General features: G+C 52.5%; 1 protein-coding gene across 2 annotated transcripts; it reads right to left on the bottom strand.

Moving 5' to 3' along the window:
* Positions 1 to 220: 220 nt before the first annotated feature.
* Positions 221 to 26,848, bottom strand: HNF4A (hepatocyte nuclear factor 4 alpha). Of its 2 annotated transcripts, none has more exons than XM_046680032.1 (10): positions 26,613 to 26,848; positions 22,567 to 22,741; positions 21,332 to 21,426; positions 16,137 to 16,243; positions 15,265 to 15,420; positions 11,814 to 11,901; positions 10,742 to 10,897; positions 8,037 to 8,273; positions 4,519 to 4,671; positions 221 to 3,444 (listed from the first exon to the last, which is right to left on the bottom strand). In XM_046680032.1, exons 1-10 carry the CDS (start codon positions 26,725 to 26,727, stop codon positions 3,302 to 3,304), a joined length of 1,425 nt encoding a protein of 474 aa, XP_046535988.1. In that variant the 5' UTR covers positions 26,728 to 26,848; the 3' UTR covers positions 221 to 3,301. The 2 variants fall into 2 exon arrangements, with proteins under 2 accessions (XP_046535988.1, XP_046535989.1); XM_046680033.1 differs by having other exon boundaries at positions 4,549 to 4,671.

The following is a 26,848-nucleotide window of genomic DNA, read 5'->3' as shown; positions in this document are numbered from 1 at the left end:
CTCAGCCTCTCAAGGAAAAACCACCTCCTCTGAGCCTCAGTTTCATCTAGAAAGTGTGTGTGGGGGGGTAATAATAATGTCTAAGCTGCTTACCTCTTGATGTGAAGACTAACACACAATAACGGATACGAAAGCATTTTGCACACTGTAAAGGCCCATCTGACTATTCTCATTCTTATTTCTATTACTCGAAAGGAAGAAAAGACACTCATCCAAGGACTTAGAAAACATAGGCGCCATTTATTTCGCTTTATAAACTTTTGTTAAAACACATAAGAGTAAGAAATGTTTTTTGCTTCTTTGCCCCATTAGGCAGCAGTGACGGGAGCTCAGGGGTCAGCAGAGGACCTAATGACATTCACACCTACAGGTAGAGGCTGACGGGATGCAGACCACTTCCAGAATTGCTTGACGTGAATTTCACAATTCATCCCAATCAGGGCAAATCACAGAGCAATTTGGCAGAAGTAATTGGGTTGGTCATCACAAGAAATCTAGGAGCATCCATTTCCAACCCTCCTTCTCCTCCGTCCACTCCCAGAAAAGCCACGTAGATTCTGGAAGCTTCTGAGAGCCGCCTAGAGAGGGGGTTGTCTCAGTGGAGGAATTTTAGGGCTTGTGCTTTTCAAGTCCATCAGATTTTATGTTTTAGGATCTCAACTCAGGTAGCAAAACAAAACAAAAAAAGATTTTCCAATGTGGTGTTCTCAGTTTAGAATCAGAAAAGTCAACTTCTCTTCATTTTGTTTCCTGCATTGCAACAAAATGATTAAAGTGGAATGGATGTCCTCCATGAAGGGTTGATTTGGGCAGAGGACTGACCCCCTGACCCAGAAGATTGCTATTGTTAAAGACACTGTTACCCTACTCCACCCCATGGGAAATTCTTATCTCAACACTGCTCCCATGACAGAGGCCTGAACGACACTGGGGCACGGAGTAGCAAAGATTGGGAAGGACCATGAGGACCAATTCCAGCTTGCCTACCTTGCTCCACACCAGTTTGAGCCCCCTGGCTGGGATTTCTGGGGAACTGGAATGAGGTGTGGCTGAGGAAGGCTTGAGAGCTCTGAACAGGGGACAGTCTCTCCTGGGACTGGACTTGGCTTGGTGCGGTGGGAAGGCCCATCCTGACAGCACTGGAGATTTAGAGATTTCTCTTAGCCATACTGCCCAAATACCCTTCATGCCTCTTTGGTGAAAAAGAACACTCACCAATGATGGAATTTGGGGGCACTGGGGTGCTGCCCCCATCCACTCAGCAGGGTCAGCCCTGCATAGGAGGGGTAACCGGTCTAACTGTTCACCCTCCTATGTAGCACAGCTCTAGTCTCAGGACACATCCCTTTAATTCACACTGGCAAGTGGCATTTTCCAGAATTTCCCCAAAGCCACCAAGATTCTGCTTGGATGAGATGCTGGCTGTTCCATCCTGGGGTTTAATGGTTCCAGAATGTACTTTGAGTGTTCTCCCCAGAGCAGGTCTCAAACTTAGGCCTTCTTACCTCTCTCCTGCCCTCCCCCCCAAACTGTCCCACCCCAGAATGCCAGGCTACACTGGTGTGTCTCCCATGAACCAGACCCCTGATGCCGCTTCCCACAGACTTGGGGAGTAAAGAGAGAAAGGGGGTCCAAGGACTAGGAATTCTCCTTGTTTATCAGCACACAGGATTCTGGACCCTAACTGGACTTCAGCGCATCCTCAGGCCAATCTTTGTCCTAGGTGTGGGCAGGGCTCCTGAGAAGAATGAGGCTTTGGCTTCTGAGGTTGGTGAAGGGGGCGAGAAGTCCCTCAGCTTGATCACAGTGAGGACAGAGGGGTCCTTTCAGAGAAGATGTTCAGCCACCATGGTTAAGAGCTCTTGTTCTGATCCAGGCAGACCTGGGATCAAGTCCTGACTTGGTCACTTACTACCTGTGTAACCTCCAGAAAAATCACTTAACCTCTTAGGTCTCAATTTCATCTTCTGTAACAACCTTGGGGTAATAGGGAGGATGAAAGGAGATGACGCATGTCAAGTGCCTTAAGACAGTGCCGGGAATAAGGAAGAGCATGAGACAGGCCCCGGGGGATAATTCTTCCTTGATGTCACTCCGACCTGAGGATTCTTCCACCCATCTTCTCCATGTCTAAGCCTCATCACTCTCACCTGGATTGCATCACTGGCCCCCATCTGATCTCCCTGCTCTCCCCCAACCTTCCAACCTCTGTCGCAATGCTGGCTTCAGCTTCTGAGGCTCGGCTCACTGCAAATCCCTCCTCTGCTTCTCACAGCCTTGGAGCCCAAATCTCAATGCCTCAGCTTGGCATTCAAGGCTCCCATGCTGCCCAGCGTGCCCACTCTGCTCCAGAAAACCCTGTCTTTCATCACCTCGCTCCTACACCCTTATTCTGACCTCTACACCTTGCCCAGGCTGTTTGCCCTCCTTGGCATGTCCTGTCTCACCTGCTCCACCAGTTGGAATCCAACCCATCCCTAAAGGCCTGACGCATAGTCTGCCCCTTTCCGGATGCTTTCTCTGACCATGGCAGCTCCCTCCAAGCCCCTGCTGTCCACCTTGGATTGTTCTTGCATTGTTGAAGCCCTGCAGCTGCGTGAACTCCAACCTAAGGTCCCACCAAGGGTCCCTGAAGGGTTCCACCCCAGTCCCCAAAGAAGGGAAGAGCTGTGTGTCTTCCTTCTCAACAGTCAGTGCTTCAAAAATGTCCCTGGGATGACTGGGGGAATCGTTTCCAAGTCTTCCTCAGCCTCTGGGAGGCGGCTGTGGAGAAACTAGGACGGCTGAGCAAGGTGACAGGGGTGGGAAGAGAGGAGCACTGGAGGTCGGGGCAGCAGAACAGGGAGGGGTGAGGTGCCAAGATCTGACCCAGCCTTAAAGGGCTCTGCGTCTGGACACTCTGACAGCACTAGGAGAGAAGAAGTACTGGTCTGAGGGGAAGGGAGCTATGTTTAAGCAAGGTCCCACGTCGTCTCCAGGCAGCTGTCCTTTGGGGGTGAAGAAGTTGGGGGTAGATATGGAGGAAGGGGAAGGCAGTGGCTTCGGCAAGAGAAAGGTTGTCCAAGGCAGCAGAGGATTTTCCACCGGGGGTCTCTCCAAGTCAAAGCCCCGTCATCCAGAGCAGGGGATGCAGGGCGGCAATGGGATGCGACCCGCAGCCCAAGTTCTTGGGTTCTTTGCTATTTCCGTTCCTGCTCTGGGACTGCCCTGTTGTCACAGCTTCCTTCATTGGGACAAGTGACCACCGGGGCTCTCTGAGGGGGCTGGGGGGCCAGCAGAATCCCCGACCCCCAGCAGCTTGCTAGATGACTTCCTGCTTGGTGATGGTCGGCTGGGGAATGGCGGAGGGGGGCTTCACAATTGTGGTGATGGCTCCTGGCAAGAGCTTGTAGGGCTCAGACCCTGAGCCACCTGGCGGTGAGGGCTGTGGAGTCTCAGGGGTGGCTGGAGGGACAGAGAGACACACAGGAGTTGCTCAGAATTCCAGCCCCTTGGGGAGTAAACAAAGAGCCCTGGGGAAGCTCTTCCCCCTCTCTGAGACTTAGTTTCCTCTTCTATAAAATGAGAGAATTAAACTAGATGATGTCTAAGGTCTCTTACAGCTCAAACCTTCTGAGTCCTCAATCCTAAAGTCTAAGTTCCATGAGGTCTGGAAGGCTGCGGCTGGGCCAGGTTCTGTGGTTAGAGCCTTGTGCTCAGGTCCTATCAACTACCCCTCCTCCACTATTTGACGTGGAGATTGGGCGGCTTCTCCCAAACCAGAGTCCAAGTCTGACTCTCCCCAGTGATAACGGGACATGTGTCAGGAATACCCTTTCTTGGAGAGAAAGAGCAGCAGTTGATGAGACCCAAGAGTCTAGCTAACTGGCTCAAAAAATACCATTTCTTCCATATTTAAGAAGACAAGTAATGGAAACTCATCGGTCCCATTTCCACCACAGGTTTGGAAGGTAATTTTGACTATGACCCACTTAGCCAACTTTATTCAATGGCCACCTTTCCCAAAGAATAATCTGAATGAAATGCAATCTTATTTCGGTGGACCGTCTCATCCCAATCATAATCTTACCCTTTGAAGAACTTTGCCCAATGACAAACATTCTTGTGAGATTTCACCTCAGAGGACAGTCTAGCCCATGCACATCCCCACCCAACGAATAGTCTCACCCAATCGTCTAATGGATAGTCTTACCCAGTGGGCAGCTTACTGCAACGACCAATTTTACCCAATGGACAACATCACCTAATGGAATTCTCACCCCAATGGACATCTTCACCCAGTGGGCGACCTCATCCAGAGGACTGCCTCATCCCAAGGACAGCCTCATTCAGAGGAGGCTGTCAATCACCTCATTGAATAAACAGCCTTAACAAATGGACAGTCTCACCCCTCATTCCCTACCCTGGAGCACAGAGAACTGTGGTATCCCAGTTCCCATCTTCCAGACCCAACCTTCTCTTCACTCCCCTCTTAGGCCCCAACCTCACCCCTTCCTCCGTAGAGCCCACGTTGCCCACCTGCCTGCCCCCTAGGTCGGGGCCACTCACACATCTGTCCGTTGCTGAGGTGAGAGGGCATTGTGTTGGCAACAATGACATTGGTGCCCATGTGTTCCTGCATCAGGTGAGGGTGCAGGGGGTGATGGGCATGAGGTGCATCACTGGAGGACCCTGCAGGTAGAGAGGGGACTCAGTCAGGATGGAGAGTTTGGAATAAGGACCACGGGGTCTTAGGGGACCATCTTCCTCAGGTGTGCCCAATCAAACTGCCCACGCAATATTGACAGTACCCATTGGGTACCTATTCCTAGGTTAGTAAACTGGGCTTACCATTCCTATCCATAGGCTTCATGAGGGTATTGAGAGGACCCAACAAACTAAGAGAACAAAAGTGATTTGAAAGAAACAAGGTACATATAAGGAAGCTCTGAGATCATTTAAATATTATAATGAGTAGTATATTGAGTGCATGTTAATATAATGGATTTAACCAATGGCTCTCAAAGCTCCTTGGCACACAAATCCTTCAACCATTTGGATGCAACTCACCTTTCAGTCTCGTCCCCGACATGGCAGCTTCAGCCAAATAGACCTACTTATATCATCTACTTTTCCTGTACTTCCCTCTCTCTATACTTCTGCTCGTGTGTTGCTTCCACTGGAGATGGCTTCTCTACCCTTCCCAGGTCCACAAGTCCAAATTCTGGCTCAGCTATTTCCTCCATCGGGAAGCCTCTCCTGATTCTCCCCACTCCAGTAAGAAGTAAACTTCTCCTTCCTGGTAATTCCCGTCGTAATTTATCTGTACCCCATCTTTTGGGAATAACCACTTGTGTCTGTGAGCATCACACTTACAGGCATATTTTTCTTCTCTTTTTGAGGGGCTAGCAATGTGTCTGGAGCACAGTCACTGCTTCAAAAAATGTGTCAGAGAGTGATAGTACCATATAGGATGTGGTTTCATAATAGGCCATGGTCACTAATATGAAGATGATGGAATCTTAGGGCTTGCCAGAAGCCTCTAAAGTACACCCGTTTCCATAATAGCTATCAATTATTGAGTACCTATTGTGTGTCAGGTACTGTTTTATAGCACTTTTCATGTTTGACATGATTTAACCTTCACAACACTTCTATAGGGTGGGTACCATTATTATCCCAGTCTACAGATGAGATTACAGGGCCCAGAGAGACTAATTATTTTACCCAAGTTTATCTGCTAACAGAGCACAAGCTCCTTCCTGGTCCTGACCTCAATGACACCGGATTCATAATAACTCCATATTCATAGGGTCGAAGTGAGAATGAAATGAGTTACCATGTGACAGTGGTTCTCAACTGGGGATGATTTGGGCCCTTCTGGGGGACATTCGACAACATCTGAAGACACTTTTGGTTGTCACCACTGGAGAAGTGCTACTGGCATCCCGTGGTTAGAGGCCAGGGATATGGGTAAAGAACGCACACAAAAGCCCCCACAACAAAGAATTATCCAGTCCTAACTATCAAGTGCTGAGATGGAGAAACCTTGCCCTTGGCCGTGACATCACCAGGAACTGCATCACCTCCAAAATCTCGAGTCCAAGCTTCCTCACTTAGATCCTCTCTCCTATTTTTCCAGCTCACTTCATCTAGTACCTTCCCTGCAAAACTTCTTCAACCCTCTCGAGGCTTCCAATTCACTGGCCCCCACCCCATATTTATTTCTCTTTTAGTCCAGCCAAGATTCCATCGCCCATCATTATAATCACGCCCTTGCAATCATCCTTCACTCCCTCATAGCTCCCCTTTGTAGTAAAACATTTTCAAAGGGTGGTCTACTCTCCCCACCTCTGCTTCTTCACTTTCCCACTCACTCAATCTGTAACCCCCCCCCCCCCCCCAAATCTGGTTTCTTTTCCCATGGCCTCTGACACTGGTCTCAACACAGTCACCAAGCGCCTCCATGTTGCCAAGCCGATGGACGCCTCCCTCATTGTCCTTTAGAATTTAATACCACTAAACGCTGTCCTTAAAACACACCCTTCTCTTGAATTTTGGCATTTCTCCGGCTTTTCTCCTTTTTCCCTGGCTAGTCTTTCTCCATCTCCTTCCGTGGTACCTAATCACTAGAGCACCATGGAGCTCCATTTCATCCTGAGCTTTGCGCTTGTGTTTCAGCAACAGACTCAAACATGCAACTGTCTCATTAATAACTCAACTTGGATATCTGACAGTCATCTCAACTTCATTGAGATCTCGTGGTTCATCCCTCACTACCATCGCCACACCCAGCCTCAAACTGTTTTTTCTCAGTCTTTCCCATCTCAGTAAATTACAGTCATGTGTCGTTTAATGACAGGGATACGTTCTGAGAAATGTGACGTTAGGTGATTTTGTCATTTGTGAACATCATAGAGTGTACTTACACAAACCTAGGTGGTATAGCCTACCACACGCCTAGGCTACATGGTCCCAATCCTATGGGACCACATCGTATATGTGGTCCGTCGTTGACCAAAATGTTCTGTGTCACGTGACTATACTTCACCATCACTCTCGTTACTTAAAGCAAAAATTTCATCTTTGACTCAGCCCCTCCCTCTCACTCCCCACATATGATCAATCGGCAAATCCTGTGGGTTCCTCCTTCAAATAGAGGATCAAGTTTTTCTCTGCTGCTAAATTTCCAGTCATGCCCTGGTCCATGCTTCTATCATCCTCCCCCTAATTGGAGACAACAACATTCTCAGGGGTCTCCCGCCTCCACTTTGCTTGCCTGAAATTCACTTTCTACCCAACAATCAGAGTAGTTTGTTTAAAACATTAGTTTGATTTTCACTCTTCTCACAATAGTTGAAATGAGAATAAAATCCAAATTTCTGACCATGGCCTCCAAGACCAAATGCTTACGATTTGGTTTCTGCCCAAAATGGTCTCTCCATCTTCATCTCATACAATGACCCCCATGTCACAACCTTATCCTTCTTTCTCAAACACACAAACCTCTCCTGTCTCAGGGCTTTTGCATTAGTTACTTCTGCCTAGAGTGTTTTTCTCTTGGCTTTTAAATGTTCTATTTCCTTTCATCCATCAGGTCTTAGCACAAAAGTCACCACTGCAGAGAGGTTTCCCTTGGCCAACCAATACACTCTATCTATTACCTGGTAATTTCAAAATCTGTAGTAACTCTCTTTATTTTATACTTGATTACTGTCTGATCCCATGAGCCTTAATACACACACGCATGTACACGCACATGCACACACACTCACAGACAACCTCCAGGAGGGCAGAGATCTTGTTCTCTGCTGAATCTCCAGCACTTTTGATAGTGACTGGCACATGCTATGCTCTTGAATCAATGGACCATTGTCGCCATTTTCCTGATGAGGAAACTGAGGCTTGGCTAGATTAAGGGATTTGCCCAAAGCCATAGAGTGAGGAAGTGATGGAGCTGAGAGGTGAGCCTAGGTCTGTGTGAGGCTTGCCTCTTGAAGAGGGCCCCCCCCCCAGCCCCCGCCCACCTCTCAGTCCCTCCTGGACCCGGCACGGACCTCCCAGCAGCATCTCCTGCAGCAGGTTGTCGATCTTGGCCATGCCGAAGAGCTTGATGAACTGGATCTGCTCAATCATCTGCCAGGTGATGCTCTGCAGGGTGGGCAGCAGCAGCAGGAGCTCGCCGAAGCGGCCGCGCGAGTCGTACTGGCGGTCGTTGATGTAGTCCTCCAGGCTCACCTGCACCTGGGAACGCAGCCGCTTGATCTTGCCCGGGTCGCTCAGCCCCTTGGCATCTGCAACAGGAAGGGGCGGCCAAGGGAGGGCAGCGGGGCCCAGCTGGAGCATCTGGGGAGTCAGGACCCAGATCTCCCCTGACTCATGGGGCCCTGATAGGGGGCCTAGTGGTTCAAGGTCACACAAGGCATCCTCAGCAGTGTCGGGACAAGGATTCAGGGTCCTCAAGAACCAGAGTACACTAACGCAAATTGTAGCTTCCTGGTCTCAGGAAGAAAAGTGTTTCTGTCACATTTCCTACAATGCGGAACTGGGAGCGGGGAGTAGGGTACGGAAGGCAGGACTTTAGGAACATACCCCAGAGGGCACCTAGTAACCTCCTCAATACACATGGGGAAACTGAGGCACAGAGTAGGGAAAGGAGTTGGCCCAGGTCACACATCCAGTCGTTAGCAGATCCATGATGTGGACTTGGGGCTCCTGACTCATGGTTGAGGTCCCACTCTGCAGACCTCGGCACACGCTGCTTCTGCTGCCCTAGAATAGCGTCTCCCCGCTTGCCTGCTCCCTTGCCTGTGTCATCTTGGGGTCTCAGCTTAGGCTTCACCTCTTCCAGGAAGCCTTCTCCATTCCGCCCTCCCAAGTCTGTATTATGAGTGTCCATCATGTCCCCAGATTTCTGTGGCTCTTTCATCACTGCTGATCCCACAGGAGGTCACTGTCTCTTCACTAGACTGTGAGCCGTGTGCGGGCAGGCGTATGTCTCTCTTGGTGTTTTAATCCACCAGCCAGCACCACGCCTAATTAATATTTGTTGAATAGGTAACTAGATGAAGGGGTGGGTAGATGGATGGAAGGATGAATGAATGAAAAAAAAATCAATGGATAAATTCTAGATCCTTAACCTAGAAGGGGACGTAAGCGGTCACCCTGCACTTAATCTCAGCCTTTACGGAGGTTATGCATTAACTTCCTCTTTTATGGATAAAGTAAGTGGCAGAAAGAGAATTTCACCCACGCTTCCATTCCAGGGTTCTCTCTACTGAGCCACATTTGTGCATTTTTTTATTCAGTCAACAAACATTTACTGAGCACCACTGACATGACAGGTGCTGTACTAGGTCACCCGCCCTCCAGGCCAGGTTGCTGACCTTGCCTCAGCATCACTAGTCCCGCCCATTTTACCTAGCAGCTACTATCTGTGCAGCCCTGTGCGGAGGACCACAGGGGATACGGGCCGGGCCAGGCTCTTGTGGAAACCAGAACTGCAAGTCTTAGCCTTCAGGAAATGAGAAATAGTGTGCGGTAGGTAAGAAGTGGGCTTGAGAGCTGGATTGCCTGAAGTTCAAACCCAAGCTCTGCCATTTCCTGGTTGTGTGACCTTGGCCCAGTTAATCAATATCCCTATGCCTCAGTTTTCTTATCTGCAACATGGGGATGATAACAATTCCTGTCTCACAGGTACCATGTTGCAAATAATAAGTGAGATAATCCCCATAAAATGTTCAGAATGGTGCCTTAGTGGAGCGCTCAGCTCCATAAATGGCGGTCATCTCCCTCTTCATTACTATTATTACTACAGGTGGTCTCCATGCAGGTGGGGCCTGGCACTAAGGACACTGCCTGGCACACAGTAGGTCCTCGCTAACATGTAAGGGGGGGAAGGAAGCAAGCAAGCCTTTAGAACCCAGGCATCTTGATATGGTGAAATGCAATCAGCTTTGCACAAAGACGTTGTGTAACATGCAGGTAGAGTCAGTAGATGGAAAGGAGAGAGGAGAGTTGAGAGCCGAAGGGAAAGATGGGGATGCAGTGTCTTCATCCTGCTAACGAAGGGTTAGGAGATACTGTCTACAGTGGATAGGACAAGAAATAAAGGCACAAGCGCATAACTCAGCGTTATAAAGGCAGTCCATAGAGACACCAAAGCAGCAATAAAAATATATGAAGAGGATGGGGGAGAAAAGATGGGATGGTGATAGAGAAGAGTGAAATCCTCAACTAGCAAAGGAGGGGAAATATGATCCAGGATGGATCAATCAAGAAAGAGAAGGCTTAGCATTTTATTTAGAGCTGTAGAGGTAACTGCCAGAAGAAACAGGTAAAGGAACCAGGAATGGTTCCCCTGGGGATGAGGTCTTAGCAGGAGCCTTGGGGTGGGGAGGACTGTCTGCATTTTAAGTAAGGGCAGGTATTATTTTGATAACATAAGGAAAAAAAGAAAAGATGAAAGGAAAGAAAAGAAGGAAGCTAGGAGGGAAGGAGAGGGAAGGAAGGAGGGAGGAAGGGAAAGAAGAAAAAGGAAGGGAAGAAAAAGGCCAAGCCTCCGGAGTCAGTGTGTCCTGTCCAGTCACATCAACCCTTTGAGCCTTGATTTTCCTTCTCTGTTAAAGGGAGCTAATAAAAATGACCTCTCCAGGTTGTTGTCCTAAAGAGATGAGGTTGTGAACTCAGGGGACGTAACGCAGTAGGAGACATGTGACACAGGGTCTGGAGTAGTGGGGTGGGTGGGAGGTGTGGACTGTACCTGGGTCAAAGAAGATGATGGCTTTGAGGCAGGCGTACTCATTGTCATCGATCTGCAGCTCCTGGAAGGGTAGCACCAGCTCGTCGAGGATGCGCATGGACACCCGGCTCATCTCTGCCAGCTCCGGGCAGTGTCGAGGGACGATGTAGTCATTTCCTGCGTGGGTTGGGAAGGAGAGGGGATGGGGGAGCCACCTTGGGTGTACCCTCTCCCCTAGCTTTGGACAGACCCTGCCCTTTGCAGTTGCAGTGCAGCTGGTGCCCATGGGAGGAGGGCCCCATGGAGATTGTCATGCCCATTTTACAGACAAGGAAACTGAGGGCCAGATTAGAAGAATGAGTTGTTCAGAGTCATTGGACCGGGCCTGGAGCCTGGCTTTCTAGGACCCTTTCGCATCACCCAATCTCCATTCTCCAGCACGACCCACAAGACTGATGACACTCAAGGGCCATGGGGGAGGCACCGAAGCATCAAGGTGAAGGGCCAAGAGTCTGAAACTAGACGGACCATGTTGAATTCCGGTTTTACCACTAACTAGCCAGATATATTTGGATAAGTTACTTTCTGTGCCTCAGTTATTTTGCCTGTAAAATGGAGATAATAGCGCTTACCTCAGGGTTGTTGCGTTAAAGGAGCTCATGTTTGCAAAGTACTCAGACTAACATCTGGCCCATAGAGTGATCTATATAAGTATTTACACAAATATTTAAATAAAATTAAAAAAATAAATTAATAAGATAAATAAATATTTAAATAAAAGTGCGTGAGGGCACGGGTGACGCAGGCTGGGGAGGCGCGCCATTCCTGGCTGCCTCTTGCTCCTACTACAGAAAGCACGGACTACACGGGCAATCCCGGGCATAACCCTGAATGTACTCTCACTTTCATGCTGGGAGCTTTAATTCCTTGTATCCATATTTCCTTGCACCTGAGTGGAAACTCCACGGACAATGCCATTGTTCATCCGTCTCCCCCGCCCCTGCCTGCCACCATGGGAAGCCCCTGTGCCTGGGTGCGTTCCGCACTGTGCATGTTCTCCACAGAGCCCTGGCTGGGCAGGTGGCCTCCTCACCTAGAAGGAGGACATCCTTGAACACCATGGATCGCTTGGTGGCTCCGAGCAGCAGGTGCTCGCCGGCGTGGGCTCTGAGCAGGGCCACCTGAAAGAAAAGGGATGGTGTCTGGAGTCTGCACCCCTGGGAAGGCATCTGCACCCCAGAAAGGCTGCTCCCAGCCAACCCATGGACCCAGGCAAGGCAGCTTCATGCTTCCCTTGCCTTTACCTGCCCGGACTACAAAATGGGCACCAGAAAACTGCTGCCTCCCTCCCGTACGGATAAAACCAGGGACCTGGTAAAGATTCGGTAGGAACCTGGAAGGGGGGAAACACATGCTCAGAGCCAGGAAACCAAAGGCTGACTCTGTGCTTGAACTGTTGTGTCCTTGGGCAAGTTGTCGCTCCCCTCTGGACCTCGTTTGTGTGCCTGGAGAAACTAACAACATTCTGGCTGTGTTTTTTTCAGCAAAGGCTCAAAGGCTCTCATCAGACTATCAAGAGGATCTATGACCCAAAAAGTTCTGAAACTGTGGGCCCTGAATTCCTACCCATGGAACAGCTATAGAAGATTAGGAAGGGCATTTTATAAAAATGCAGATTCTTAGGCCCTATGACAAGAGATTCTGATTCTGTATGTATGGGGTGGGCCAAGGATCCGTATTTAACAAGCCCCCAAGTTGATTCTGATGTGCGGTTGTGTTTGCAAAATCACTGCTCCGGAAGATCCCCAGGGCATCTGCCCACCTAACATTGCAAGATTCTAGGATTCTGAGAGTGAGCGACAAGAATTTGGACTTGGATGTTGGTTCCCAAGGCAAAGGTATGAGCACTGGTTCTTGGCAGGGATGAGCTTGACAGACCCCTTCCCTCCAGAGAGGACAAAGCAGCCTTTGAAGACTGAAGCCCGAGGCAGGGACCCAGGCAGCTCACAGGAGGACATCACCTGCCCTTTCAGAACCGTCTGCTTTAGTGCTTGCATGAGGACCAAAGGACGGGCCAGTAAAAACAGCAGCAGGCTGGTGGCCTCAAGGATCTTATCTGCAAGGTCAGGTTAGGGAGTTTGGAGAGTTTTTAGCAGGCTAAACTAGGAAGTAAAATGCTTTTGTTCATTAATTCATTTGATTGTTCATTCTTTCAGCCATCAAATGTTAAGTGCCTACTAAGTGACAGATATTTTTTAGACAGTGGGGACACAACAGTGAAAGAAAAGGAAAGAAGGGAGGGAGGAAGGGAAAGAAAGAGAGAGAGTGAGAGAGAAAGAGGCAAGAGGAGTGAGGGAGAGAGGGAGGAAGGAAGGAGGGAAGGGAGGGAGGGAGGGAGAGAGGAAGAAAGGAAGGTGAGGGTTATGTGACAAAGAGCGATGGGGCCAGAGCGACTGTATTAGATGGGAGGTCAGAGGAGGCCTCTCCAAGGAAGCGAACTTGTTCTAAGGCATGGAAGACACCTGGTACATAGTAAGCCCTCAATAAATATTCGTCTATTCCCCCGTGGTTAAACTTTGTGAGGACGACCAGGAAAGAGCAGAGATGGCCAACAGCCTTGGAAGTAAGGGTTGACTTTGCACGACCAGGACAGGAGAGGCCCAAGGACGCCTGTCACTGAGCACTTCCTGTACGCCAGGCACTGTGCAGGGCTTTCGTCACTTACCCCAGTGGCTCTCAAACCGAGAGGCAGAAGACCCGGAATCAAATCCCAACTCTGTGGCTGCCTTGCCCTGTGACCTTGGACAAATGGCTTTCCCTCTCTAGGTCTCAGTCCCCTTAGCCAATGCTACCCAGCCTTCCAGGTTTCAATGGATTGATGTCCAAAACAAATCAAGAAGCAAACAATCTTGGAGGGTGGTTGCTTGGGCAATGTCGGCAGATTTGGGGGTCCTCTGGAGGACCACGCTCCCACTTCTCCCAGGTGTGCCCCATGTGTCTCAGGCAAGAGGGGCTCCTTCTACACCATGAATGGGGAGCTGGCAACCCTCCTGGCCCCAGGTCCAGCCCCCTGACATGGTGGCTGTTCTGGGGGTGGGCAGGTGGGGGGTGTTAATGATTGTCCCGTGTTATTGGCCACCCATCACTGCTCTCTGAGAATGCTCTGAGCCCCAGCCAGGGAGGTTCAGGTGGGAAATCGAGGTTAACAATTGCTCAGCTTGGGGGTGTCTTGCTGCCCTGCTGAGCCCCTGAGAAGGAACAGAAGAGATTAAACATTAATGCAGACTCTCCAGGAGAGGGGACCAGGGCCAGAACATGAGGGGCAGGGGAGAAAGCGGGTGCAGCTCAGCCAAGGTCCCTGCCCCGTCATCCCTCCCAAAGTGGGGAGGCAGCCATGTGAGAGGGCGTCCCATCCAGTCCCGGGTGTGAGGGTGAGGACCAGCCGATCCAGTGGCTTCACAGTGTGTCCCACTGTGGCATACTGATTGGTATGGCTCCCAGAGAGTCTAGGCATCAGAGGAGTCTGAGGAGCCTGGGGTCCACAGAGTTCGAAGCTGCCTTGCCTGCGGGACTTCTCAGAAATTTTAACACGCTGACGTGCATTACCAGTCTTCTGCGCAAATGTGCAAAGCAGAGAAGCAAACGCACCAGGAGCTGATGTCAGGGGCATTGTCCGTTGGTGGCCCCGAGGCTCCCTCAGAGCTGAGAAGGTGGCCAGTCCAGCTCTCCTTTCCCAGACAGCAAAAGTACCCGTGCCCTGGGCAGGAGCTGCCATTTGCAGTATGTAGACACTTGCCTGTCATCAGACCCCTCCGCCCAGCCCCTTTTCTCCCCTGGGACAATTTGGGTACTCCAAAGAAGGTACTTTAGGGAAAAAAAAATGCTAGGTTAAACCATCTTGCAGGGACACAAGGAAGAAACTGACATTCAGGGAGGCAGCAGTGGCCTGGCTCTGTGGAGCCACTCCATGACTCGATTTATGCTTTTCAAATGGTAATGTCCTCGGTTCTCCCAACAACTTCCTGAGGCTGATATTATAATTCCCACATTACAAATGAGAAAACTGAGGTTCAGCAAGAGGAAGGAATTTGTCCAAGATCACACAGAGAACCAGTCTTAGAGCCAGGGCTCAAGCCCAGAGCTCCTGATCCCTGGCCCTGGGCCCCTGTCAACATCCCCCCGGGAGAGCCGTCTGGTGCCGTGGTACAGAGGCCAGGAGCCTGGACTTTGGAGCATGCCTGCCTGGTTCTAATCCCAGTTGTTCTGGATACTAGCTGTGTGACCTTGAGCAAGTTACTTAACCTCTCTGTGCCCCAGTTTCCTCGCCTATAAGATGGGAATAATAATATATCTACCTGATAGGGTTGTTGGAGGGATTAAAGGAGTTAATATTTGTACAGTGATTTAAACAGCTGCAGGCACACATGAGCAGTATGTGTGTTTTGTTAAATAAAATCAAACCAGTCCAAGGCTACACCCCAGGTGGGCCAGCGGGACCCACCTGCCCAGGGCCCGCACTGCCCACAGCCCAGGTCCGCCCTCACCTGGTCGTCCAGGGGGAGCTCACAGAAAGCCGGGATGTACTTGGCCCACTCGACGAGCACCAGCAGCTGCTCCTTCATGGACTCGCACACGTCTGCAATGCTGGCGATCTTCTTGGCCCGAATGTCTCCGTTGATCCCTGAGACCGGGGAGGTGATCTGGGGGAGAGGAAGGAAAATGCTGGGGATGGCTGGGCCCTGCCTACACTCTCTGTCTCCTGCACAGAGCCCCCTCCCCAGAGAGCTTCCCTGTCTGGAGAAGGGGGGATGGGCTGTGAGTCCCTTCTCAGCTCTGGAGGAAGCTCAGCGGAAACAGACAGAAGGGAGGATGCTGAAGAAGGCAGATGTGAGGGAAGAGAGCTCATTCCCTCTGGGCCTTCACCTGCTCCCCACCTCCTCCTCCATCAACGCCTTAGAACCCCAAGGAACTCCTCGGCCCTCGAGGAGAAGCAGGGCAAAAATCATCATCCTCATCTGACAGGTGAAGAAAGCACAGCCAAGAGAGGTGTTGTGACTTGCCCAGGGTCACAAAGCAAGGGGTTGGCTGAGGCCCGTTTGCTACTCTGTCCACTACGCTGTTTCCTTGGGGCTAAGCTGATCTCAGGCCCTCGGTGAGAGCCAAGACTCTGCTTGGCCTGCAGAATGCAGGCAGCGGGATAAACTAGAAAGTGCCCCAGAGTGCCAGACCTGGATTCAAGTTCTGTCTTTGCTACTAAACTGGTTGCATGACACTGGACTCAGTTTCCCTTCTGTGATAGAGAAGGGTCCGTCTAGCTGCTGCTCCAAGGCCTGGCTGGGGAGGACAGGGGTGGAGGTGAGACTCCTCTTCGGCGTGAGGGTCCTCTTGCCCCAGGTGGGTGGGGTCACCCTGGTACCTGCTGGGACAGGACCTCGGCCTGTAGGAGCGCATTGATGGAGGGCAGGCTGCTGTCCTCATAGCTCGACCTGCGAGTGCTGATCCGGTCCCGCTCATTTTGGACGGCTGTGAGGAGGCAGAGAGAGGTGAGGAGAGAGGGCAGGGATGACGTGGGGGGAGGGCTGTCCTACAATGATGAGGAGTGGGTAAGGGGCCAGGGGAGAGCGTTCAACCCAGAAAGAGAGACGGCAGGCCTGTCCTGGAGCAAAAAACGCACTTGGAGGTGGGAGTAGGAGGGGGGTGGCCGGGGGCAGAGCCCAGATCAGCATGTGGGAATGAGGAAAGATGGATTCTAACCCAGCTTGTGGAACAACTTTCCAAGCAACAGAACTGCCCCCAACACAATGGGGTGGCTGCAGGAGTGATCCACCTGTCACTGGAGGCATGCAAAGTGGTGATGACTTGGCAGAGGGCTTAGGGTGGGTCAATACTCATACCGAAGAGGGGATCTGTCCAGATGACAGATTTTCAAGCTCTGTTTTAGAAAAGGGTCCCTTTTCTTCCAGAAGAAAGTGTGTAAAGTAAGTAAAATGCATTGCTCTGGGTGACGTGGAGATGGCCCAGGGCTTCCCGCACTCTGAAGAAGAGGCCTGGACAAGGAGATCTGAAGGCTCCCACCCGCCCTGGTGGTCTCGTCCATCAGCAGGAGCTGCATGTTCCAGACTAACTTTCTCAGGACAGCAAGGGAAAGCTCTGTCTCCCTCTTGCCCCACTGCCGGGCTCTGTCCCAGGAACTCAGAGACCTGGGGCCTCTGTCCACCAGGGCCCCACACCCCGCTGTGTGTCGCCATCTGGGTGAGTCCTAGCCTAAGATGTGAGACGGACCTTCTGCTGCCCCAGCCTCGTCCCTTAAAATCCAAGAGGCCTCACTGTGGAATGAGGCTTTGCTGACGCTGGAAGGAGGGAGGACGAGGTGGCAGGAGAGCTGGGCTCCTCTCCGGAACTTGCTGCTCCCTGTCGGTGGTTGCTGGTAGGAATCACATCCTCTCTCTGGGCCTCAGTTTCCCCATCTCTAAGCTTTTCCCTCCCAAACCTGCTCCTTGGGAGCCTCTTGCATCTCAGGGACAGGAATCTGCTATCCTTCCCTTTCTCGCACCCCAAATGGTCAGGAATCCTTACAAAGTCGATCCATGGCTCCCACTCTGGTCTGGGCCCTGCTGTCTCTCCCCTGGAGTGGTCCGGGCCCTCCTCACTGGTCTCTGTCCTTCTGGCCTTGTCCGTACAGTCTGTGCGCCTCTCAGAGGACAAAGGGATTGGCTGAAACTGACCTCAGGTCAGACCCCTCCAGTGCCCCAAGCCAGCGTTCCGTGGACGCACCCGGCCGCTCTCCCTCAGGGGCTTGGCCGCCACTGCTCCACTGCCTGGAATTGTCTCTCTCAAACGGCTTAGCTTCTCCTCCACCTCACTCCCATCTCCACCTTCTCAGAGACTCCCTCTCTGACCACCCTGTCTGGTGTGGCATTTCCTCCCTAAGCTCTGCCTTTTATCCTGCTTTATTTTTCTTCTTGGCACTTACTGTAGAATTCTTTGTTCCTTCCTTAACTCTCTGTCTCTCTAGGAGAAGGAAAGATCCAGAGCCAGAACTTTGTTCCTCTGGTAGAACAGAGCCCAGCACACAGTCGGTGCTCAATAAATCCTTATCGAGTGAATGAAAGAAGGTGCTGGACGAGACGAGCACCGCTTCTTAGGAGGCGGAAGCTCTATGTCTCCATGGGACATTGACATCCCAGCCGTTCAACTTTCTCTTGATTTCACGCATTGTTGAAATCAGAGAATGAAAGTCAAATGATTGAAACAGAGCCCCGGAGTTGGTGGCATATAAAGAAGTCCCAGGCAAGCTGTCTCCTCTCCTGAGTCCCACCCCCTTGGACGGGCCAGCTCCCAGCCCCGCCCGCGGGCCCGCACCCTCCCCGCACCCTGCCGGCGCCGGCGGAGGCGGGCCGAATGAAAGGGCTGCTGTCAGCAGCTGCGGATTGGGCTCCTCAAGGTTAGGACGGCCTTATCAGCGCGGCGCGAGCTCAGTCACGGAATGATGTTTTCCAAATGTTTGCTCAGTATTAGCAGGGTCGGGGACCTAATGTAACTTCTATTGAACATTAACCGACCCGGGCAGAGGCGGAGAGGAGGATGAGCCTGTCTTCCCAGAGAACCCAGGATGGGGGCCTGCAGGGGGCTGGGCCAGATTCTGAGGAAGGGCCCATCAGGTGGGCGGCCCCTGGCCCCCCACCACCCCACACCTCCTGCACCCCGGCCCTGCTTGCTGGGCTGGGTTTCTGATGGCAGGAGCCGGACATTGGTCCTGGGTCTGGCTCTCTTCCTGGTCTCCTGTTATAGGAAGGAATTTGCGACCTACTTTTGGGCCGCTGACCCCCAGCTTTCTCTCCAGAGTCTTTGTCCCTTCAGGGAACCCACTTGTGGACACTATAGAGTATCCTGCGGCCAAGACTTAGAGGGCTGTGAGATCTGGAGCCCTTGCCTGTGGTCAAGAGGAAGTTTCAGGAATCTAGACCAGAGAGGATGCCTCCTAAGCTTCTCAGTCCCGGGTTCAATCCAGGGAGCCTGGGGTCTGCTCAGCTCTGGGGAGTCTGAGTCTAGTCCTGATTCCACCCTTGACCCAATCGTGTTCCCTCTCTGGCCTCAATTTCCCCATCTGTAAAGTAGGGAGGGGTGGATTTGATGACCTCGTATACACCCGGCTGGTCTGCAAAGCCTATGTTTGTAGCCCATGACTTCCTGTCCTCAGGGGCAACTTTTGGGTTTCAATTCTCAAATCCTCCTAAGGCCATTGAGGACGAGAAATGAAAAATTCCTTCCAACTCTCCTGATCACTGAAGCTTCCATGAGCATCTCTCTTGGCTTTGGGAACTTCCCGCCAGGCTGAGGAGGGTGCTGGGACTGCAAGACTCAGGGAGAACTAGCCAGACCCTTGCTTCCCAAGCCTTGACCACAGTGGCAACTGCTCCCCTGGCCTACCCTCAAAGCAACCAGGTGACTGCACGTGTCACGAACTCCCGGTTAACCCAGGCATGTAAATAAGCACCAACATTTACCAGCCCACACTCGCCCGCCCTCAGCCAGATCTCCTATCCTCCTGGCATAATGCCACCTTCCCCGAGCCAAGAAGCAATGGCTATTTTCAAAGCTGAGCTGAGGCAGAAGGGCCTGGGACTCTCTCTCCCCTCCCAGGAGCCGGGATACGGGCCTGCTGCCTCCTTGGCAGCTCAGGAGAAGGACCAGGGGACAAACACACGTGTCCTGCTGGGCAGCGTGTACTCGTGAAGGGAGACCAGAGAGTACATAGCTAGACTCGCAGTGCTGGAAGGGCTCATTATCAACCCCCTCATTTTATGGATGGGAAAACTGGAGTCCAGAAGTGGCAGAAACTTCCCTGAAGTGACACACGTGAAAATGACTCTCGGTGTTTAACGAGAAACATTACAAAGACTGACCAGGTGCAGGATCAGGCCGCATACAGCCCCAGAAGGCAGCCAACTGCTCAGGGGGGTGCTGCCAACCCTTCTCCCACCCGCCTGTCACAAGGCCTGAGAGATTCATTGTCTCGAACCTAAAGTCACAGGCTGTTGGGGTAACAGAGTGACTGACTATTAGAACCATCGACTGTCAGGGCCTCGGACCGCAGGTCTCAATCTTTGTCTTGCCTCCCGTGTTCATGCAAATGTCACACTGCCATTCCTAACATTTCTCCCAACTTGGAGGTGAGAAGGGGTAAGAGAGGCCCCAGCCCACTGAAAACTGGGTCGGGGAGAGGTGGGGACACTTGCCCTTTGAGAAAGCCCCTCCCCACTTTGAGAACCACTGAGGTCTGGATGCTGGAATTGTGCCGAGAGCAGGAGAGGGCCTTGCAGAGCACTCCCTGCTTCATCCAGATCAGCGGGCCCAGGTCTCCCATCAGGCCTCATGAGCTCAAACCCAGGCCCCGTAGGGACCAGACACAGAAGACATTCCCTAGGGGGGGGGGCAGAGAAAATGGGGGCTCAGAGGCAGAGACAGGGGAGCAGAGGCTGCCCAAGGCGAGTTCCTCCTCCGGCGGCTAGGGGGCTGGGTCCCAGGTTCCTGCTGTGGGGTGGAGTAGGGAGTGTGTGTGTGTGTTTGTACAGTAGCAGACCAAGGGTTTGGCTGGTGTGCCACAGCTGTGGGCGAGAAGTGAAGGTCTGGGGGCGAGACCTGCCCAGAGCTGGGCAGGCTGTGTTTAGGGGAGAGGGAGATGAAGAGATCTGAGAATGAAATCAAGTTACTCGAGTAGCAGTTGAAGGATTTTTGCTTCCTGAGCTTGGACTGGGAAAACTTTAAGTGTTCCTCAGGTTTGCAGGGTGTAACGTAGGCAGCGTTGAGGTATCATCTACACAGCACTGAACTCAAGTGCAAAGCTCTGGGTTCAAACCTCAGATCTTGCATTGACCAGCTGTGCGGCCTTAGGCAAGTTGCTGAACCATTCTGGGCCTCAGTTCTCCCATTCATGAAAAGAGGAATAATACCGTACTGCCAGCCACATAGGGTTGTCATGGGGATGAAAGGAGCTATCAGTGGTGGAAAAGCCCAGCCCAATGACTGTTATCTGCTGGCAGCAGGAGGCCGCGCCAGACCTCAGTGTGTGCTGTGCTCCAGTCTTCCCCTTGTGCTCCCCTCAGGATGAGGCTGATGCCTTGTTCCCATTCCCTAGGACATGAACACTTTGGATCACCTCATACTGGAGAATAAAGACTGAGGAAGTGGGCACTTGCCCCAGGACAGGAAGCTCAGGAATAGGACTGCCCCCCTCCAACCACGTTTGCTGAGCCTTGGGGGGGCGGGTACATGGACATTTGTAATGTCATTTTCCACACTCTTTCTAAGGTTTGAAATATATGCTAAGAAAAAAAACCCCGCCTTGGCTGCCTCGTAGTGGCGAAGGCAGGCGGGGGTGGTGGTTGCTGGGAACCCGAGTAGCTGAGAGTGGGAGCTTATCTCTTTGAATCTTTCTCAAGACCAAGCCCAGCCCCTCCCTATGGTCAGATTTCCAGGCCCTCCCTCCTCTCAGCCATTAGCCAGTCACCAAGTCATAAAGTCGTGGCCACAGTTGTAAATGACTGCCTGTCGGGGAGCCGTGGGTGCAGGTGGGGCCACGGGGCGGTGGGGGTGGGGGCGGAGGCTCACCTTCCTTCTTCATGCCAGCCCGGAAGCACTTCTTGAGCCTGCAGTAGCGGCACTGGTTCCTTTTGTCTTTGTCCACCACGCACTGCCGACTAAATCTGGGGAGGGCTTGGGATGGTTAGATGGAGAAGGGACAGCCCTCCCCGTCCCAGGACCGGACTAGAACCCCTGCCATCTGGCTGGTCACCAGCTTCCTTGCTCTAATGCTTCATCCCAGGAGTTTTCATGCTAACCATGAGAAAGGCGCCACGGACTCTCCCAGAGTCCAACTCAGTCCTGATAAACAGGCTCGGAGAGGCGACATGCAGCCCCGGATCACTCAGCCTGGTGGGAGAGCTGAATTGGGAATCCTTGCCCCTTGAGTCCCAGGGCCCTGCTGTTTCCACCAGGTCCTATAAAAGCTCAGAGCCCACAGTGGGCATTGGGTTATGGCCTGGCGTCAGTACTTGGTCCACATAAGCCACTCTCTAGAGGTGGATATAAGTAGAGGTAGTGCTCCTCAGTGGTTATGGGTGGAGCCCTGAGTGTCAGCTTGGGCTCTGCCATTGATTCAAGCTGCGTGACCTTGGGCAAATTCCTAGCCCTCTCCAAGCCACAGCTTCCTCATCTATAAAACAGGAATAATAGTAACCACCTCAAGGGGGGTTGACAGGTGAAAACGAGCTGACACACGATGGGGCTGGGCACAGTGTCTGTGCACAGCAAGTCCTCATAACTGACAACTGCTGCTTTTTTATTATTGTTGTTACTCAGAAAGGGAGATGCTCTCGAAGGAGGGATCCCAAGGCCGCGGGAAGCTCTTAGAATAGGTGAAGGGCCTGGAGCCAATCTTCTATTTGCCCCAGAAAAAGCACCAGGTTGGGGTGTGGGCCCCATCCTCTGAGGCTTCAGAGGAGGTTTGGTTCTATGCCTCATGGATCCTCATTTGCTTAATGGGAAGAATAATGATGGGCTTGTAGGAACAGTGAAATATACGTGAAGACTTCGTATGGTGCCTGGCATATAGTAAGTGCTCAATAAAGAGCAGCCAATAGTTTTATGATCAGTCAATGAGGTTCCTAGAATAACTGCTCCCATCTGAATCCACATGGCCCAAGAAACCAGAGGAGGCTTGAAGGCCTTGAAGGGCAGATGCCTCTGGGACCCAGTCAGGGAGAAGACAGATCCTGGGGAACATTAGCTTAAGTGGACCCATTTCCCAGCTGGAGAAATCAAGGCCCCCAGCAGGGGCTCCTCACCTGCAGGAGTACATGTGGTTCTTTCTCACGCTCCTCCGGAAGAAACCCTTGCAGCCATCACAGCTCGAGGCGCCATAGTGTTTGCCTGTGGCCCGGTCCCCACAGATGGCACACAGGGCGCTGACACCCAGGCTGTTGGGTGCATTGAGGTTGGTACCTTCTGATGGTGATGTGTCTGCACCAGAAGGAAAAAGAGTGAGGACTCGGGAGGGGTGGGAAGTCACCTCCCAGAAGCCCCCCTCTCCTGGTGGTTTAGATTCAGGAACCAATATGAGTGTTTTGGGGATCTCCCCAGGGCTTCAGCCTCAGCCAGACCTGGGTGCCATTCCCACTCCCTCAGTGACCTTGGGCAGGTCCCTTGGCATGTTGGAACCTCCATTCTGCATCTATATCTTAGGGATGGTTGTGATACTGACTTCACAGAGTCACTGGTGAAGGTCTGCTTCTCCCTGTGGTGGAGACTGCTAGCCCCAGCTTTCTCTGGGAAGTGATGAAAACCTGATCACCTCCTAGAATTCATCCAACCCTTATAGACCCTGATTGACTGGGCAGAGGGGGCATGGAAGGGAGGAATACTCTCCCAGTGTCTGCCCAGAACCAGGTCCCATCTCCCATTTCTCACGGAGTGACCAGGGCTAAATGGGTCTCAGCTTGGTACCCAGGGGTTCTGCAAACTCTCCCAGGGAATGCGAAGACTGCACCAAGGACAGTGGCCATTTGCCCTCCTAGGAGGGTCATGGTAAGGGCACTTCTCAAACACTTCCTGTCCCAGAGGCAAAAGCTACCGCATGTATATATACCTGAGGAGGGAGACAAGAGGCAGGTGGCAAAGATCTGGAACCGGGAGCTGGGGGTCCTGGGTGCTATTCACTCGCCTGTGACTTTGGGCAAGTTCCTTTTCCTACTTCAATTTTCCCTGGGCCTCGGTTTCTCTAACTATGAAACTGGGGAGTTCAACTGGTCGGGTTCTTTTTAATTTTTTTGTTTTTAATCTCAGCAGCTGAACCCATTCTTGGATGCAAATCTTGCATGACCTCATGGAGAAGATGATAACCACTTTGGACCATCTCCCCAGAAAAATGCATGCCTATGCACACTGCACAAAGTCATCCACACACACGTTTTTTCACGGACACCCTGAATCTGACCTTGAATTCTTAGGGAACATCCAGCTAAGAACTGGAGAGGGGCTAGCGCTGTACTTAAGAGCACACGCTCTGTAGCCTTTCTGTCAGGGTTAAAGCCCGGCTTGTCCACTTCTTCGCCACGTGACACTGGCTGGGTTAGTTTACTTCGCCACTCCTTCATTCCCTCACTTGTCAAACGGGGAGCATAATGATTCCCTAGGACTGTTATGAGGATTCAGTGAGTCAATATGTGTGAGGTGCCTGGCACAGAATAAGCACTATATCAGCGTTTGTGAAATAAAAACTTTTCTGCAGAAGAAAGCTCTTGGAGCAGGTGACTTCCAGCCTCCACGCACATGTGGACACCTCCGCATCTCATTTCTGCCATCACCTGGCTGAACATCTCCTAGACTCCCCAGGGCGCGCAGGAGCATGGCCCCCTCCACTTGGTGAATTATTCCTGGAGACGAGGATAATTGTTAAGCTGCATTGGTGCCCTTTCTCCCTCAGCCTCGCCTCCCTCGACCCCTGGGGAGAGCTGACCCCACAACTCCGGGCCATTCAAGTGGAGGTGGGGGGAAGGGGCTCCCTGGGCAGCATGGGCTGGGTGCTGCCAAGTGTATCATCTCACTCCTGGTGTCAGCTGATTGGCCCCACTCTCCGGGTGAGAACACCGAGGCTCAGAGAGGACAAGGGACTTGCCTAGGATCATCACACTGCTGTTAGGTAGAGGAGCTAGCTTTACCGCCCAGGTGTGCTGGATGACTCTGGCCAGTGCTGCCCTTGTTGGGGCGTCTGCTGGGGCCTCTGATAAACAAGGACACTGCTGCTGCTTCTGAATTGGGGACAGAGGATGGGTGGGGAGCTCTCCTTGGGGGCCTTCAAGCCACCAGCCCAGGATGTACGCAAAACATAACCCCAACTCTCAGACCACTTCAAACTCCAGCGGGGATGCAGACCTTTCTCACAGATGCTCGGAGTTCTTGAGATGACCCACGGAGGGCCAGGACCAGGTACCAGTGCTGAGCACTCAGGCACTGTTACCTTAATCCTCTGGTCGGCCCCGGGAGGCAGGTGCTATTATTTATGCCCATTTTACAGAGGAGGAAGCAGAAGCTCAGAGAGGAAAATGGCTTGCCGAGTTCCCACGGGTAGGAAGCATCTAAGCCAGAATTTGAGCCCAGATCTTTTTGGCTCCAGAGCTGGAGGCTGTCCTGTCTTTGGGACACCTAGTTGTGGCCTCTGCCTTGGTGCATGTGATTCCTCGAAGCTGGAGGTGCGGGCTCCGAAGTGGTGATGGAGCAGTCTGGGGCTGGGCGGTGGCCAGAAATGTGACAGCACACAGTGTCCCTGTGGGGTCACACGACACTCCGCCTAGGGCAGCAGCTCCTTGTTTACCATTTCCTGTGTGTTTTCTCCTTTGTTCTCTCACGTGACCCCCCAGACACTCCTAAAAGCCGGCTGGCCAGCAGGCCTTGGGTGAGTAAGCCCATTTTGTAGAAGACACAGAGGCCAGGAAAGGGGAGGTGATGTGCCCAAAGTCACCCAGTGAGTGGACGGCAGCGGCAGGTGGGCAGCTGGTGAGACTGCCCACGAGCAGCGCCCACTGACCACGGGCAGGGCACTCACCTCTTTCTGGCTGAGCCCAACTGAACACAAGCTTCGCAGCCCTCGATTGATGCTGCAGGGCCATGGAAGGAAGGCAGGTGGCAGGCTGACCTCGGCCAGCTGCCACCCACCTCTCCTCTGAGGCTGGCCTGCGACCAGTTAGGGCCCTTCCTCTCTAGAAGCTTCCTGGCTTCCAGGTCTCCTCCCTCCCCCACCTCCCTGTGGAGGAGACACCCCACTTCAGAGGTGCTCTGGGTGATGTGGGAGCAGATGTATAAACCTGCGGGAGATACACACAGGTGACAAATCTGCTCAGAGACAGCAGACGTTCCGCTGACGGGAATCTCATTCAGCGAATGGCATCGTCAAAGAACCTGCACATTGTGTCTGCAGAATCATGCACCCCAGAGAGCCCTGACCCCCAGCGCAGGGTCGTGCACACGGGTACAAACAGGGCACGAGAGAGAATGCCCAGGGCGCACCGACAAATCCGCATCCACAGGCACACACACTCCCTGCTGCTTACATGCACGAGCAAGACAAACACACGCACCCCAGAGACACCAGCAAACACACACCCACTCAGTGAACAAATGCAAACGGAAGCAGACACAGAACAGGCACACACAAATGAACACAAACATGCAAATAGTCCCAGGGGGCCCTTGTTTGCAACACAGCGCACCACCCATCTGCACGCTTACACGGAAACTCACGCACGCACTCCAGGTCGCCATCACACACCGACACACACACACAACACACACGCTGCTGATTGGCGTCCCATTTAGCAAAACTTCCCTGAGAGCTCCACTTTCTCCAAGTGGGGCGTTCATCCCAGAAGAGTCCCAAAGACACCCTGAAACACAGCTGCCCCTCCACCCACCGTCTCCAGGGACAGAACACACATTTCCATCTCTCTGGACCCAGGCCCAAGGGGTTCAAGAAGGGGCCCCATTGGCCATGTGGGGCCCAGTTACTGGAGCTGGATGCCAAGAGGGAGCTCACCATCATGTTCCCACTCCCAGTGACACGCTGAGCAGGAACAGCTTTGAGGGACCGCAAGGACCTGGCAGGAATACCTGGGACCTACTTTTGCTGCAGATTTGCCCTTGCAGGCCTCCCCTCCCCCAGAATGCCTCTGGGCGCTGTACCTGGGCACATCTGCTTCACCTGGCGACACTGTGCTCACCTATAGGCCCAACCTGCCATTTTCTATCATTCTACTCCCAACCCAAAATTGAGTGCCAAAGTCCCACTCCTAGACCCTGGGCATACCTGTCCCCAACTGGCACACCTGCCCCCACCTACCATTGCCCATCGTCAACACCTGCACATTCTCAAACTCCAAAGTGGTGTAGGCTGGGTCCAGCGCAGCACTGTAGTCAGCCATGTCCATGTCGACGAGGGTTTTGGAGAGGCGCATCCTCCCCCTCCACACCTCAGCCACTTGCCCTGCCCAGGATGCCCACCCCAAAGGCTCTGGGCCGAGCCCCGGCCCCCGCCCTCCGCCCTCCCACTGCCTCCTCCCAGGTGCCCTCTCTGCC

This window comes from Equus quagga, chromosome 12, assembly GCF_021613505.1.
Source record: "Equus quagga isolate Etosha38 chromosome 12, UCLA_HA_Equagga_1.0, whole genome shotgun sequence".
NCBI lineage: Eukaryota > Metazoa > Chordata > Mammalia > Perissodactyla > Equidae > Equus > Equus quagga.
Note: the sequence above shows the minus strand (reverse complement) of the source record. Positions and strands in the feature narration are given on the sequence as shown.